The 14745-nt window shown below is 37.8% G+C and overlaps 1 protein-coding gene across 2 annotated transcripts in view; it reads right to left on the bottom strand.

The window, feature by feature from the left end:
* Positions 1-14745, bottom strand: part of FAM228B (family with sequence similarity 228 member B) — a 40518-nt gene that overhangs the window by 7487 nt on the left and 18286 nt on the right. For both annotated transcript variants that reach the window (XM_012165722.4, XM_042245855.2), the window contains exons 3-7: positions 13856-13924; positions 11840-12031; positions 8730-8810; positions 3029-3116; positions 2745-2901 (exon numbers count right to left, since the gene is read on the bottom strand). In XM_012165722.4, the coding sequence (XP_012021112.2) occupies positions 2745-2901; positions 3029-3116; positions 8730-8810; positions 11840-12031; positions 13856-13924 (587 nt within the window). The remainder of the gene's footprint in view (positions 1-2744; positions 2902-3028; positions 3117-8729; positions 8811-11839; positions 12032-13855; positions 13925-14745) is intronic.

Raw genomic sequence — 14745 nt, 5'->3', positions numbered from 1 at the left:
GAAATGGTATGGACCTAACAGAAGCAGAAGATATTAAGAAGAGGTGGCAAGAATACACAGAAGAACTATACAAAAAAGATCTTCACGATGGTATGATAACTCACCTAGAGCCAGACGTCCTGGAATGTGAAGTCAAGTGGGCCTTAGAAAGCATCACTACGAACAAAGCTAGTGGAGGTGATGGAATTCCAGTTGAGCTGTTTCAAATCTGAAAGATGATGCTGTGAAAGTGCTGCACTCAATATGCCAGCAAATTTGGAAAACTCAGCAGTGGCCATAGGACTGGAAAAGGTCAGTTTTCATTCCAATCCCAAAGAAAGGCAATGCAAAAGAACGCTCAAACTACCGCACAATTGCATTCATCTCACACGCTGGTAAAGTAATGCTCAAAATTCTCCAAGCCAGGCTTCAGCAATACGTGAACCATGAACTTCCAGATGTTCAAGCTGGTTTTAGAAAAGGTAGAGGAACCAGAGATCAAATTGCCAACATCCACTGGATCATCAAAAAAGCAAGAGAGTTCCAAAAAAACATCTATTTCTGCTTTATTGACTATGCCAAAGCCTTTGACTGTGTGGATCACAATAAACTGTGGAAAATTCTGAGAGTGAAGGGAATACCAGACCACCTAACCTGCCTCTTGAGAAACCTGTATGCAGGTCAGGAGGCAACAGTTAGAACTGGACATGGAACAACAGACTGGTTCCAAACAGCAAAAGGAGTACATCAAGGTTGTATATTGTCACCCTGCTTATTTAACTTCTATGCAGGGTATATCATGAGAAATGCTGGGCTGAAGAAGCACAAGCTGGAATCAAGATTGCCAGGAGAAATACCAATAACCTCAGATATGCAGATGATACCACCCTTATGGCAGAAAGTGAAGAGGAACTAAAAAGCCTCTTGATGAAAGTGAAAGAGGAGAGCGAAAAAGTTGGCTTAAAGCTCAACATTCAGAAAACGAAGATCATGGCATCTGGTCCCATCACTTCATGGGAAATAGATGGGGAAACAGTGTCAGACTTTATCTTTTTGGGCTCCAAAATCACTGCAGATGGTGACTGCAGCCATGAAATCAAAAGACGCTTACTCCTTGGAAGAAAAGTGATGACCAACCTAGATAGCATATTGAAAAGCAGAGACATTACTTTGCCAACAAACGTCCGTCTAGTCAAGGCTTTGGTTTTTCCAGTGGTCATGTATGGATGCGAGAGTTGGACTGTGAAGAAAGCTGAGCACCGAAGAATTGATGCTTTTGAACTGTGGTGTCGGAGAAGACTCTTAAGAGTCCCTCGGACTACAAGGAGATCCAACCAGCCCATTCTAAAGGAGATCAGCCTTCGGTGTTTTTTGGGAGGAATGATGCTAAAGCTGAAACTCCAGTACTTTGGCCACCTCATGTGAAGAGTTGACTCATTGGAAAAGACTCTGATGCTGGGAGGGATTGGGGACAGGAGGAGAAGGGGATGACAGAGGATGAGATGGCTGGATGGCATCACTGACTCAATGGACGTGAGTTTGAGTGAACTCCAGGAGTTGGTGATGGACAGGGAGGCCTGGCGTGCTGCGATTCATGGGGTTGCAAAGAGTCGGAAATGACTGAGCGACTGAACTGAACTGAACTGAACTGAACCGAACCAGGCCCAGGTTGATAGCATCTCAGCTACCAGCAAAGGAAGAAACAGAAGCAAATCCTCTGTGTAGAAGTTTCCTCAATTTAGGCCAATAGGACACCCAAGATAAAATTAACTCAAAAATAAAATTCACTAAGCATATGAGAAAGCAAACCATTATAACTGAGACTCAGCGAGGGAAAAGATTCAGCATCCTCAAGAAATACAGAATTTGGGATTATCAAATATAGAATGCAGAATAGCAATGTATAAAATGTTTAAAGAAACAAATAATCCAATCACCAAGGTAAAACAGTAAGAGCCCATTAGGAATGAACAAGTGTATGGGGTGGGAGGGAGAAAATTTTAAGAAATTAAAATTTTAATATTCCACACAGTGAAAAAAGAATTAGTAAACAAGAAAATAAAGCCAAAGAAATTACTGGACTTTCGAGTGGTCCACTGGTTATGAATCTGCCTGCCAGTGCAGGGGACATGGGTTTGATCCCTGGTCCAGGAAGATTCCACATGCCATGGGGCAATTAAGCCCATGCATCACAGTTACTGAAGCCCTAGAGCCTGTGCTCTGCAACAAGAGAAGCCACTGCAATGAGAAGCACACTGCAGCTAGAGAAAGCCTGCGTGCAGCAACAAAGACCCAGTGCAGCCATAAATACATTTTAAAATTAAAAAGAAGTAGAGTCGTAGATGTAGAAAACAAACATATGGCTACCAGGGGATAAAGGGGAGAGGGATACACTGGAAAACTGGGACTGACATATACACACTCAGTTCATTCAGTTCAGTTCAGTTGCTCACTACTATATATATAAAACAGATAACTAATAAGAACCTACTATATGGCACAGGAAATTCTACTGAATACTCTGTAATGGCCTATATGGGAAAAGAATCTAAAAAAAGTGAACATATGCATATGTGTAAATGATCCACTTTCCTGTATACCTGAAACTAACACAATATTGTAAGTCAAATATATTTCAATAAAAATTTTTTAAAAAGAAAAATATTTTAAAGAAATCATAATTATGACAAAATTTATATCACTGTGTTAAGAAAAAGTCTTCAAATTCTAAAAGGTTCCTTAATTTCTACTATATTAATCATTACCTGCTCCTTTTACAAAATTCACTTTCTATGTAGTTTGGAGGCAGTCTAATCCACTCATTTGGAGTCATTAAATGCCTTGAATTAGAAATTCCTGGGAATCTGGAATGCAGTTTGGCCTTCTCAACCTCTTTAAATTCTTTCATTGTATATATTTTGCCTGTAGGACAATTAAAACCTAAAATTAGCACTCTTAAATGCAACTGCCATTGCTCTTAGGTTATGAAACCACATAACAATTAGAAACTAAGTACCAAAAAAAAAAAAAAAAAAAAGAAACTAAGTACCAGTCTCACACTGAAGAAGAATTCTTTTCCCATCATCTTTGTCATATTGTGCCTTTTTCAAAGGGTCACGAAATGGTGGGATGGTAACCTATAAGAAAAACAGTTCTTTGAGGACTGGGTTGCAGGTCTTTTTTGGTCTATTCTAAGCATCCATGTATGGTTCTTATGCCAGAAGAATCAAGATTACAGTATCTACAAACAAATGGCATTCTAATTATTATATATATGTATGTAACACATTACAAAGAGATAAGGGCACTCCAACACACCTCCAAGCAAGGCTTTCCAGCCAAAGAAGCATGGTAAGCTCTTGTTTTAATAGCCTTTTCAGATGATTGTGGATATTCTTTTAGATATTATACCCAAAATCAACAGATGGCGGTTTCTTAAAGGTTAGTGATGATGTGGAATCTGAAACCATATCAATGAGTTATTCAAACTTTGCTACATTAAAATTCATTGACCTGTCTTGAACTCTGAATGGACCTTTTATCCATAACATTAATTGGTGGTTTAGAAAAAATTAGATCACTGAGTTTATATGAGGACTTCCAAATGTTAATACATTTCATTATATAATAATCACATTTATTAATATCATTACCAATGTATCAGTAAAGTCTTTGAGTACTGGGATATTATCACACTGATGATAGTATGATTTTTCAAAAATTCAAATTTTTGAAAGCTCACATTTTATTACTGGCAACAAATACCATCAGTTGTTTCCCTTAAAGCGGTAGACTCACTTCAGTAATTTTCTAGAAAATGTTTGCAAAATATCCAAGACTTAATAACCAAAGTCTATAAGTAAAAGTGTTCCATGAAAAACAAGATCAGCCAGTTCAGCTTATAATTTAAACAATGATAGTGCATTTCAATACACAGAAGTATTCTTTGCATACTTCCCATTTCATCACACAGAGTATTAAAAAGGCCAAGATCTGAGATGAGGAGGGATAAATTAGGAGTTTGGGATTAGCAGATACAAACTACTAGATAAAAAACAGATAAACAACAGGGTTGTGGTGCACAGCAAAGGGAACTATATTTAGCATCTTGTAATGAACTATAATGGAAAAGAATCTGAAAAGGTGTGTATATACATATATATATATATATATATATATATATATATTGCTTTGCTATATACCAGGAACTAATATATAACATTGTAAACCAACTGAACTTCAATTTTTAAAAAGTGAGGGTAAGACTTAATAAAATTAATAATGTTTACTATTTGATCAAGGACATTCTTAAGTGAAACTGAATTGTTTTTTTACTGTGAGTGCATGACAGTGAGGAATATGATTACTAGTTTAATTTGTGACACCAACTTAAGTAGTTCTAAGGTACTAGCTGTTCTGCCCAACACTGTTTTTGCACCATCAGTGCAAATGTCAACATAATGAAAAAAAAGCTGGTAATATTTAACACCGTTATGAAAAGTTTTGGCCTAAAGGACCCCCAAAAGGGTTTCGGGGCTGTCAAAGTTCTTGTACATCACTTTGAGAACTGCTGATATAACCTCAAATTGCTCAGCTTATCTTAAGAGGTCACCTATCGGCTTCATTTAGAAAGTCATCATGGTGAAAGAACAAAAGGAAACTTTGGTATCAGGAAGATCTGGTTTCAAATCCCAATTCTCATCCTTACTAGCTATGTTACTAGTTAATATGTCTAAGGATCTACCTTTAAACTCTCAATTTAACTCTGACCTATAAAAATACAGACAGTAGCATCTATATATACCCCAATTTGGGCAACAATATAAAGATCTGCTTTGCCCTGCAAATGCCAGGAGGGCATGTCTATGATTCAAGGTGGGTTTTTTGTCTTACTTCGTTTAATGATATCCACTACTAGCAAAAATGTGAAAAAAGTAGATTCTCTGGAAGTGGAAGTGTTAGTCACTCAGTTGTGCCCGACTGTTTGTGACCCTGTGGATTATAGCCCACCAGGCTCCTCTGTCCATGGAACTCTCCAGGCAAGAATACTGGAGTGGGTTGCCATTGCTTTCTCCAGGGGATCATCTCGACCCAGGGATTGAACCTAAGTCTCCCACATTGCAGGCAGACTCTTTACCAACTAAGTCATCAGGGAAGCCCAGATTCTCTGGAGGGGGTGCAAATTATGTAACCATTCTGGAGAACAATTTCATGACATGAATCAAAATCACGTATAACTTTTAACAGCAATTCTACTACCAGCACCTTATCCTAAGGAAAAAATTAAGAAATAGTTAAAGGGATGTTCATTATACCGTTGTTTATAATAGCAATAGGTCAAAAACAATCTAGAAGTTCAAAATAAGGAATATTAAAAAAAAAGATGGTATAGCAAAATTGTGTATGAGTTTAGAAACACACTTGTACTCTGGTATTGACAGCTGTGCGAACTTCTGGACAGATCACAGCCTTGTTGTGGCGAAGGGGCTTGCATAACTCAGTGAAGCTATGAGCCATGCTGTGCAGGGCCACCTAAGATGGACCAGTCATAGTGGAGAGTTCTGACAAAATGTGGTCCACTGGAGGAGGGAATGGCAAACCACAGCAGTATTCTTGCAACAAGAACCCCATGAACAGTGTGAAAAGGCAAAAAGATATGACACCAGAAGATAAGCCCCCATGGTTGGAAGGTGTCCAATATGCTACTAGGGAAGAACAGAGGGTAATTACTAATAGCTCCAGAAAGAATGAAACAGGTGGGCCAAAGTAGAAACAACGCTGGGTTGCAGATCTGTCTGGTGGTGAAAGTAAAGTCCGATGCTGTAAAGAACAACATTGCATAGGAACCTGGAATGTTAGGTCTGAGGAATCAAAGTAAATTGGATGTGGTCAAGCAGGAGATGACAAGAGTGAATATCTACATCTTAGAAATCAATGGGAAACTTAATTCAGATGACCATTATATCTACTATTGTCAGCAAGAATCCCTTAGAAGAAATGGAGTAGCTCTCACAGTCAACAAGAGTCCAAAAAGGAATGCTTGGGTGCAATCTCAAAATGACAGAATGATTTCAGTTCGTTTCCAAGGCAAGCCATTCAACATCACAGTAATCCAAGTCTATGCCCCAACCACTGATGTCAAAGAAGCTGAAGTTGATTGGTTCTATGAAGATCTATAAGACCTTATAGAACTAACACCAAAAAAAAAATGTCCTTTCCATCACAGGGGATTGGAATGCAAAAATAGGAAGTGGTTGTCTGAGGAGGCTTTACAAATAGCTAAGCAAAGAAGAAAAGTGGAAGGCAAGGGAAAAAGGGAAAGATATACCCAACTGAATGCAGAGTTCCAGAGAATAGCAAGGAGAGATAAGAAGCCTTACTTAAATGGACAGTGCAAAGAAGTAGAGGAAAACAACAGAATGGGAAAGGCTAGAGATCTCTTCAAGAAACTGGAGATATCAAAGGAACATTTCATGCAAGATTGGGCATGATAAAGAAAAGAAATGGTAAAGATCTAACAGAAGAAGAGATTAAAAAGAGGTGGCAAGAATACACAGAACTCTGGAGTATTACTCAGCTGTTAAAAAGAATTCATTTGAATCAGTTCTGATGAGATGGATGAGACTGGAGCCAATTATACAGAGTGAAGTAAGCCAGAAAGAAAAACACCAATACAGTATACTAACACATATATATGGAATTTAGAAAGATGGCAATGACGACCCTATATGCAAGATAGGAAGAAAGACACAGCTGTGTATAACGGACTTTTGGACTCAGAGGGAGAGGGAAAGGGTGGGATGATTTGGGAGAATGGCATTCTATCATGTATACTATCATGTAAGAATTGAATCGCCAGTCTATGTCTGACGCAGGATACAGCATGCTTGGGGCTGGTGCATGGGGATGACTCACAGAGATGTTATGGGGAGGGAGGTGGGAGGGGGGTTCACGTTTGGGAACACATGTAAGAATTAAAGATTTTAAAATTAAAAAAATAAAACACTAAAAAAAAAAAAAGAATACACAGAACTCTACAAAAAAAGGTCTCAATGACCCAGATAACCATGATGGTGTGGCCACTCACCTAGAGCCTGACATCCTAGAGTGTGAAGTCAAGTGGGCCTTAGGAAGATTACTACAGTCAAGTCTAGTGGAGGTGATGGAATTCCAGTTGAGCTATTTCTAATCCTAAAAGATAATGCTGTTAAAGTGTTGCATTCAATGTGTTAGCAAACTTGGAAAACTCAGCAGGGGCCACAGGACTGGAAAAGGTTAGTTTTCATTCCAATCCCAAAGAAGAGAAGTATCAAAGAAGGTACAAACTACTACACAATTGTGCTCATTTCATATGTGAGTAAGGTTATGCTCAAAATCCTTCAAGCTAGGCTTCAGTGGTACGTGTACCAAGAACTTCCAGATATACAAGCAGGGTTTAGAAAAGGCAGAGGAACCAGAGATCAAATTGCCAACATTCGTTGGATCACAGAGAAAGCAAGGGAATTCTAGGAAAACATCTACTTCTGCTTCATTGACTACGCTAATGCCTTTGACTGTGTGGATCACAACAAACTGGAAAATTCTTAAAGAGATGGGAATACCAGACTGCCTAACCTATCTCCCGAGAAACCTGTATGTGGGTCAAGAAGCAACAGTTAGAACTGGACATGGAACAATGGACTGGTTCAAAATTGGAAAAGGGGTACAAGGCTATATATTGTCACCTTGTTTATTTAACTTCTGTTATGACCAACCTAGACAGCATATTAAAAGGCAGAGACATTACTTTACCAAAAAAGGTCTATCTCGTCAAGGCTATGGTTTTTCCAGTAGTCATGTATGGATGTGACAGTTGGACTATAAAGAAAGCTGAACGCCAAAGAATTGATTCTTTTGAACTGTGGTGCTGGAGAAGACTCTTGAGAGTCCCTTGGACTGCAAGGAGATCCAACCAGTCCATCCTAAAGGAGATCAGTCCTGGGTGTTCACTGGAAGGACTGATGCTGAAGCTGAAACGCCAATACTTTGGTTACCTCATGCGAAGAGTTGATTCATTGGAAAAGACCCTGATGCTGGGAGGGATTGGGGGCAGGAAGAGAAGGGGACGACAGAGGATGAGATGTTTAGATGGCATCACCGACTCAATGGAGATGAGTTTGAGTAGACTCCAGGAGTTGGTGATGGACAGGGAGGCCTGGCGTGCTGTGGTCCATGGGGTCGCAAAGAGTTGGACACAACTGAGTGACTGAACTGAACTGAACTGATGCAGAAATGCCAGGCTGGATGAATCACTAGCTGGAATCAAGACTGCCAGGAGAAATATCAGTAACCTTAGATATGCAGACGATACCACTCTAATGGCAGAAAGTGAAGAGGAACTAAAGAGCCTCTTGATGAGGGTGAAAGGTGAAAGTCATCCAGTCCCATCACTTCATAGCAAACAGATGGGGGAAAGGTAGAAACAATGACAGATTTTATTTTCTTGGGCTCCAAAATCACTGAAGATGGTGACTGCAGTCATGAAATTAAGATGCTTGCTTCTTAGAAGAAAAGCTGTGGCAAACCTAGACAGCATATTAAAAAGCAGAGACATCACTTTGCTGACAAACTTCCATATACTCAAAGCTGTGGAGATAGGACATGATTAAGATGTTACAGCATTCATAGGGAATCACTGAAGGACTACTTACATATTAAGACTGTTCAAAAACATAAACCACATAACACCAAAGTTAAAATTAGAAATCTACCTTCAGAAAATTCGGGTCCTCTTTGTTCACGTAAAAAGGATCATACTCTTTCGGATCATAATGCTCTATAAATGCATTTCCCTATAGGAAGGAACCACAAGTAAGAATAAGAGGTGCACGATTAATTTTGAACATAACAAGACTCAAGAGTCAAATACAGAGTTCCACTGTTATGTCAATGACAAATGCAAATGGAATGGGAAGACCAAACTGGATTTATCTAAGTAATAATAATGTATAATTATACATTATAATGTAAATATAATGTAATGTAAATCACTTTCACTTTCAATCCTAGAGAATGTGTTCAGTTCAGTTCAGTCGCTCAGTTGTGTCCAACTCTTTGCGACCCCATGAATTGCAGCACGCCAGGCCTCCCTGTTTATCACCATCTCCTGGAGTTCACTCAGATTCACGTCCATTGAGTCAGTGATGCCATCCAGCCATCTCATCCTCGGTCATCCCCTTCTCCTCCTGCCCCCAATCCCTCCCAGCATCACAGTCTTTTCCAATGAGTCAACTCGTCGCATGAGGTGGCCAAAGTACTGGAGTTTCAGCTTCAGCATCATTCCTTCCAAAGAAATCCCAGGGCTGATCTCCTTCAGAATGGACTGGTTGGATCTCCTTGCAGTCCAAGGGACTCTCAAGAGTCTTCTCCAACACCACAGTTCAAAACCATCAATTCTTCAGCGCTCAGCCTTCCTTAGAGTCCAACTCTCACATCCATACATGACCACAGGAAAAACCATAGCCTTGACTAGACAGACCTTAGTCAGCAAAGTAATGTCTCTGCTTTTGAATATACTATCTAGGTTGGTCATAACTTTTCTTCCAAGGAGTAAGGGTCTTTTAATTTCATGGCTGCAATCACCATCTGCAGTGATTTTGGAGCCCAAAAAGATAAAGTCTGACACTGTTTCCCATCTATTTCCCATGAAGTGATGGGACCAGATGCCATGATCTTCGTTTTCTGAATGTTGAGCTTTAAGCCAACTTTTTCGCTCTCCTCTTTCACTTTCATCAAGAGGCTTTTTAGTTCCTCTTCACTTTCTGCCATAAGGGTGGTGTCATCTGCATATCTGAGGTTATTGATATTTCTCCCAGCAATCTTGATTCCAGTTTGTATTTCTTCCAGTCCAGCATTTCTCATGATGTACTCTGCATAGAAGTTAAATAAGCAGGGTGACAATATACAACCTTGATGTACTCCTTTTCCTATTTGGAACCAGTCTGTCGGTCCATGTCCAGTTCTAACTGTTGCTTCTTGACCTGCATACAGGTTTCTCAAGAGGCAGGTTAGATGGCCTGGTATTCCCATCTCTTTCAGAATTTTCCACAGTTTATTGTGATCCACACAGTCAAAGGCTTTGGCATAGTCAATAAAGCAGAAATAGATGTTTTTCTGGAACTCTCTTGCTTTTTCCATGATCCAGCGGATGTTGGCAATTTGATCTCTGGTTCCTCTGCCTTTTCTAAAACCAGCTTGAACATCAGGGAGTTCACGGTTCATGTATTGCTGAAGCCTGGCTTGGAGAATTTTGAGCATTACTTTACTAGCATGTGAGATGAGTGCAATTGTGTAGTAGTTTGAGCATTCTTTTGCATTGCCTTTCTTTGGGATTGGAATGAAAACTGACCTTTTCGAGTCCTGTGGCCACTGCTGAGTTTTCCAAATTTGCTGGCATATTGAGTGCAGCACTTTCACAGCATCCTCTTTCAGGATTTGAAACAGCTCAACTAGAATTCCATCACCTCCACTAGCTTTGTAAGGTCCACTTGACTTCACATTCCAGGGTGTCTGCCTCTAGATTAGTGATCACATCATCATGATTATCTTGGTCGCGAAGATCTGTTTTGTACAGTTCTTCCATGTATTCTGCCACCTCTTCTTAATATCTTCTGCTTCTGTTAGGTCCAGACCATTTCTGTCCTTTATCGAGCCCATCTTTGCATGAAATGTTCCCTTGGTATCTCTAATTTTCTTGAAGAGATCTCTAGTCTTTCCCATTCTGTTGTTTTCCTCTATTTCTTTGCATTGATCACTGAAGAAGGCTTTCTTATCTCTTCTTGCTATTCTTTGGAACTCTGCATTCAGATGCTTATATCTTTCCTTTTCTCATTTGCTTTTCGCCTCTCTTCTTTTCACAGCTATTTGTGAGGCCTCCCCAGACAGCCATTTTGCTTTTTTGCATTTCTTTTCCATGGGGATGGTCTTGATCCCTGTCTAGCTGTTTTTTATCTAGTCTTCAAGCAGGGAATGAACCCAGGATGTTGGGAAAAGTATACTTGATCAGAAGCCAGTAAACTTGGTCTTAAAAACTTTCTGTAAGTAATTGTATGATTCTGAATTTTGCATCTTATTTTTTCTATGCCTGCATTTTTTGGGATTGGAATGAAAACTGACCTTTTCCAGTCCTATGGCCACTGTTGATGTAATGTAAAATAATATGTAAATAATGTAATAATGTAAAATAATCATATAAATATACATTATAATGTATAATTATATAATAACTGTAATAAATAATGTATTTAAGTAATAAATATCATAGTGATGGAATCTAATTAAAATTTGCAAGATTTTTATAAATAATAATAAATTATTGCCACCTCTTTTTTATAAAAGGTATTTAATAAAAGGTATTAGATAAAAGGTATTAGAACCTTTTTAATACCCTTTAATAAAAGGTATTAGAACACTAAAAGATTTAGGAATTTGTTTTTAGATACTAGTCAAACATCTCAGATCTCTTTAAAATGCCAGAAAAACAGAAATATTTTATATTTTGTAAATAATCAAGCTCCAGAATAAAAAAAAACCACATATCTTGAACCTAGACTCCAAATTTTTAAAACTGATATATAAAATTAATAATTATATACAGAAAAAAAAAGAATAATGATTCTAATGTTCACATTTAAATACAGATCTATCCCTTTACCTCCATCCTTTCCACATGCCCTGGATTTAAGAATAATGTATGCTATGATAGAGTATAGATTATGCATAAACAGAGTTGGCAAGATTAGGCTGTTTGGATAGTTATAAATAAAAAAAGATAATATAGTTTTTGAGCAACTGAAAAAAATAACAAATGAATCCTTAGTACCTTTTTATTTACATATTTTAAAAAACCATCTAATTCTTCTTGTCTCCTTTTTTTAATCTTCTTATATGAAGTGACTTTTTCTATAATTTTTTTCTGGAGAGGATCTGCCACATGATCAACCCATCTTTTATACAATATCTCTTTTCTTCTTGCATTTAGGAAGTCATGATGTTTTAAACACTTATCTAATTCCTAGTAAACAGTGATAGGAAAGACAAATATATTATCTTAATGTTTTCTTGTTCCAAAATTTAAATTTAATTTATATTCATAAGAATAATCCACAAAAGCACCCATTAATTAAATCACTACGTTGGCTTCTAATGCGTGACACACACAATACTGGAAACAAAGAATACATGAATAAATTAGATAATATACCTGCTCTCCCTGGAAGACAGACTATAAAACAGATCTACGAAACAATGGGAGGAGGGACAATGTAGCAAGAGATATATGGGGCTCAGTGTTCACTGCGTCATTACAGTAGCCAAGAGGTGGCAATAACTTCAGTGTCCATCAACAGATGAAAGTATAAACAAAATGTGATATATACACATAATGGAATATTATACAAGTATAAGGAGGGAAATTCTGACACATGCTATAACACGGATGAAACTTAAAAACAATATACTAACTGAAATACGCCAGACACAAAAGGACAAATATTTTAGGATTCCACTTATATCAAATAACTAGATTAGGCAAACTCAAAGAGACAGAAACCAGAGGTCACAAGAGGCTTGCAAAAGAAGGGATGGGGAGTTACTGCTTAACAAGTACAAAGTTTTCTTTGGGGTGATGAAAAAGTTTTAGAAATAGATAATGGTGACAGTTGTACAACATATCAATGTAATTAATGTCACTGAATTATACATTCAAAAATGGCTTAAAAAGCAAATTTTATGTTATATGTATTTTACCACAGTAGAAAAATAATCAACTTTTTTCTTCCTTTGGTCACACTGTGCAGCATGCAGGATCTTAGCTAGTTCCCCATCCAGGGATAAAGCCCATGTCCCCTGCATTGAGAGTATGGAGTCTTAACCACTGGGCCATCATGAGAGTCCCAATAAATTTTTTAAAAGATTTCCAAATTGGTAGACACTTGGGATAGATCTTAAAGAACAGAGTTATTTTTGACTGCCCTGGCCATCCAGCGGTTAAGACTCTGTACTTCTACTGTAGGGGGGCACATGTCCAGTCCCTGGGCAGGGAACTAAGATCCCATAAGCTGCTCGGTGTGGCCAGGAAAAAAAAGACAAGAGTGAAAAGGCTGAACTGTAGCACAACCTGGTACAAATGGCAAGTAGCCTGCAAAGAAAATGCCTAAATCAGGCTATAAAACTAAATCATCCTCAGCAAAACTTCTCATACACCTTTCATCTAGCAAATGAAATCATGTGATTACTAGGATCAACAACATGAAATTTAAAATGAAAAAAATAAAGTACTAAAAACCCTGAGACCCTTTTCCAGGTAATATCCCTCCCTAACTTCAGGTCATAGCACATCTCTACCATTCTCAGTGAATAATTCCTTTCCTCTTTAAACAACTCCAAAGAAAATTCTTAAAAACAAAAATAGGCTGCCCACTCCAGAGTTTAGTACACATCACATGGACATTCATCTTGTCTTATAATTAAGCCCATCCTGCTACAGTTAAAGCCTTGTTCTTACGTAGGTATTCCTGAGTAATAATTTGTCAGTGTGTTCCAATAACAGCCCTTAAAAATAGACAGGGATTCCTAGAAGTCCCACTAAAATGAAGAAACAAGTGAATAGGAGGAAACTCTTATAAGGTATCTATAAAAGAATCCCCACAAAGTATAGAAAGCGAAGAACTAAATTAAAGCAACCTCAGAGCTCTTTTAAGGTCAATCCTAAAGGCTAAGGAGTGTTTCCATTATTTTCTATAGTTTCTAAAATTTTTGTAATGACATGGCACTACATATAAAATAGAAAAACAAAATTTAATTTTTAACTGAGACATATTTGGTAGCCAATTCTTACCTTGATTATATAATTTTCTCTATATAATATTGATTGAATAGCTGCATCAACATCTTCCTTAGCTAATACCTAAAAGATAGAATAAAAATTTGAAAATCAAGTATTAAAAAATTAAATTATTAATACTACCTAGATTAATAATATTTTATGTGTGCTATATATCCCTGGGAAGTTCTCTGTAAATCCCAATTTTTTTTACCTCAAATCATATCATCAAGTACTTTTTAAAGAGTATTTGAATCTTTCCACTCTCAGCTACATTTTACTTTAGGGAAAAAAAAATAACTCAGATCACAGACATTTGGATTCCCAACATGGTCAAACGACTTGCCCGAAGTCACATGGTACCCATCTTTTTTCACATCCTATAAAATGATACAATCAGGCCTCTAATGGAATTCATTTACTCATTAATGAATTTTATTTGATTACACTTAGTCATTTATGGGCTTCCCTGGTGGCTCAGTGGCAAAGAATCTGCCTGTAGTGCAGGAGATGAGTTCAATCCCTGGGTTGGGAAGATTCCCCTGGAGAAGGAAATGGCAATCCACTCCAGTATTCTCTCCTGGAAAATCTCATGGACAGAGGAGCCTTGCAGGCTGCAGTCCATGTGGTCACAAAAGAGCTGGACACAACTTAGCAAATAAACAACAACCCTAGTCATTGTAGCTATCAAATATTGATACCTTTTATGAACAAGCCACATTCTCAATATTTTAAGCCAACACAATCTTCTGGAAGTAGTTCATAAAATCAAGTTTTTCCATTTTCATAACAACTCTTCCTCAATTAAACATCCGCCAGAAAATGCAAGAGGCTGATATCTAACATACATGTGGATACCAAATTATACAGCTACTAATGGCTAAAAAGAGCAAATTTTAAGCTAT

This window comes from Ovis aries, chromosome 3 (assembly GCF_016772045.2).
Source record: "Ovis aries strain OAR_USU_Benz2616 breed Rambouillet chromosome 3, ARS-UI_Ramb_v3.0, whole genome shotgun sequence".
NCBI classification, from domain to species: Eukaryota; Metazoa; Chordata; class Mammalia; order Artiodactyla; family Bovidae; genus Ovis; species Ovis aries.
The sequence above is the reverse complement of the archived record's forward strand: the minus strand, read 5'-3'. Positions and strand labels throughout refer to the sequence as shown.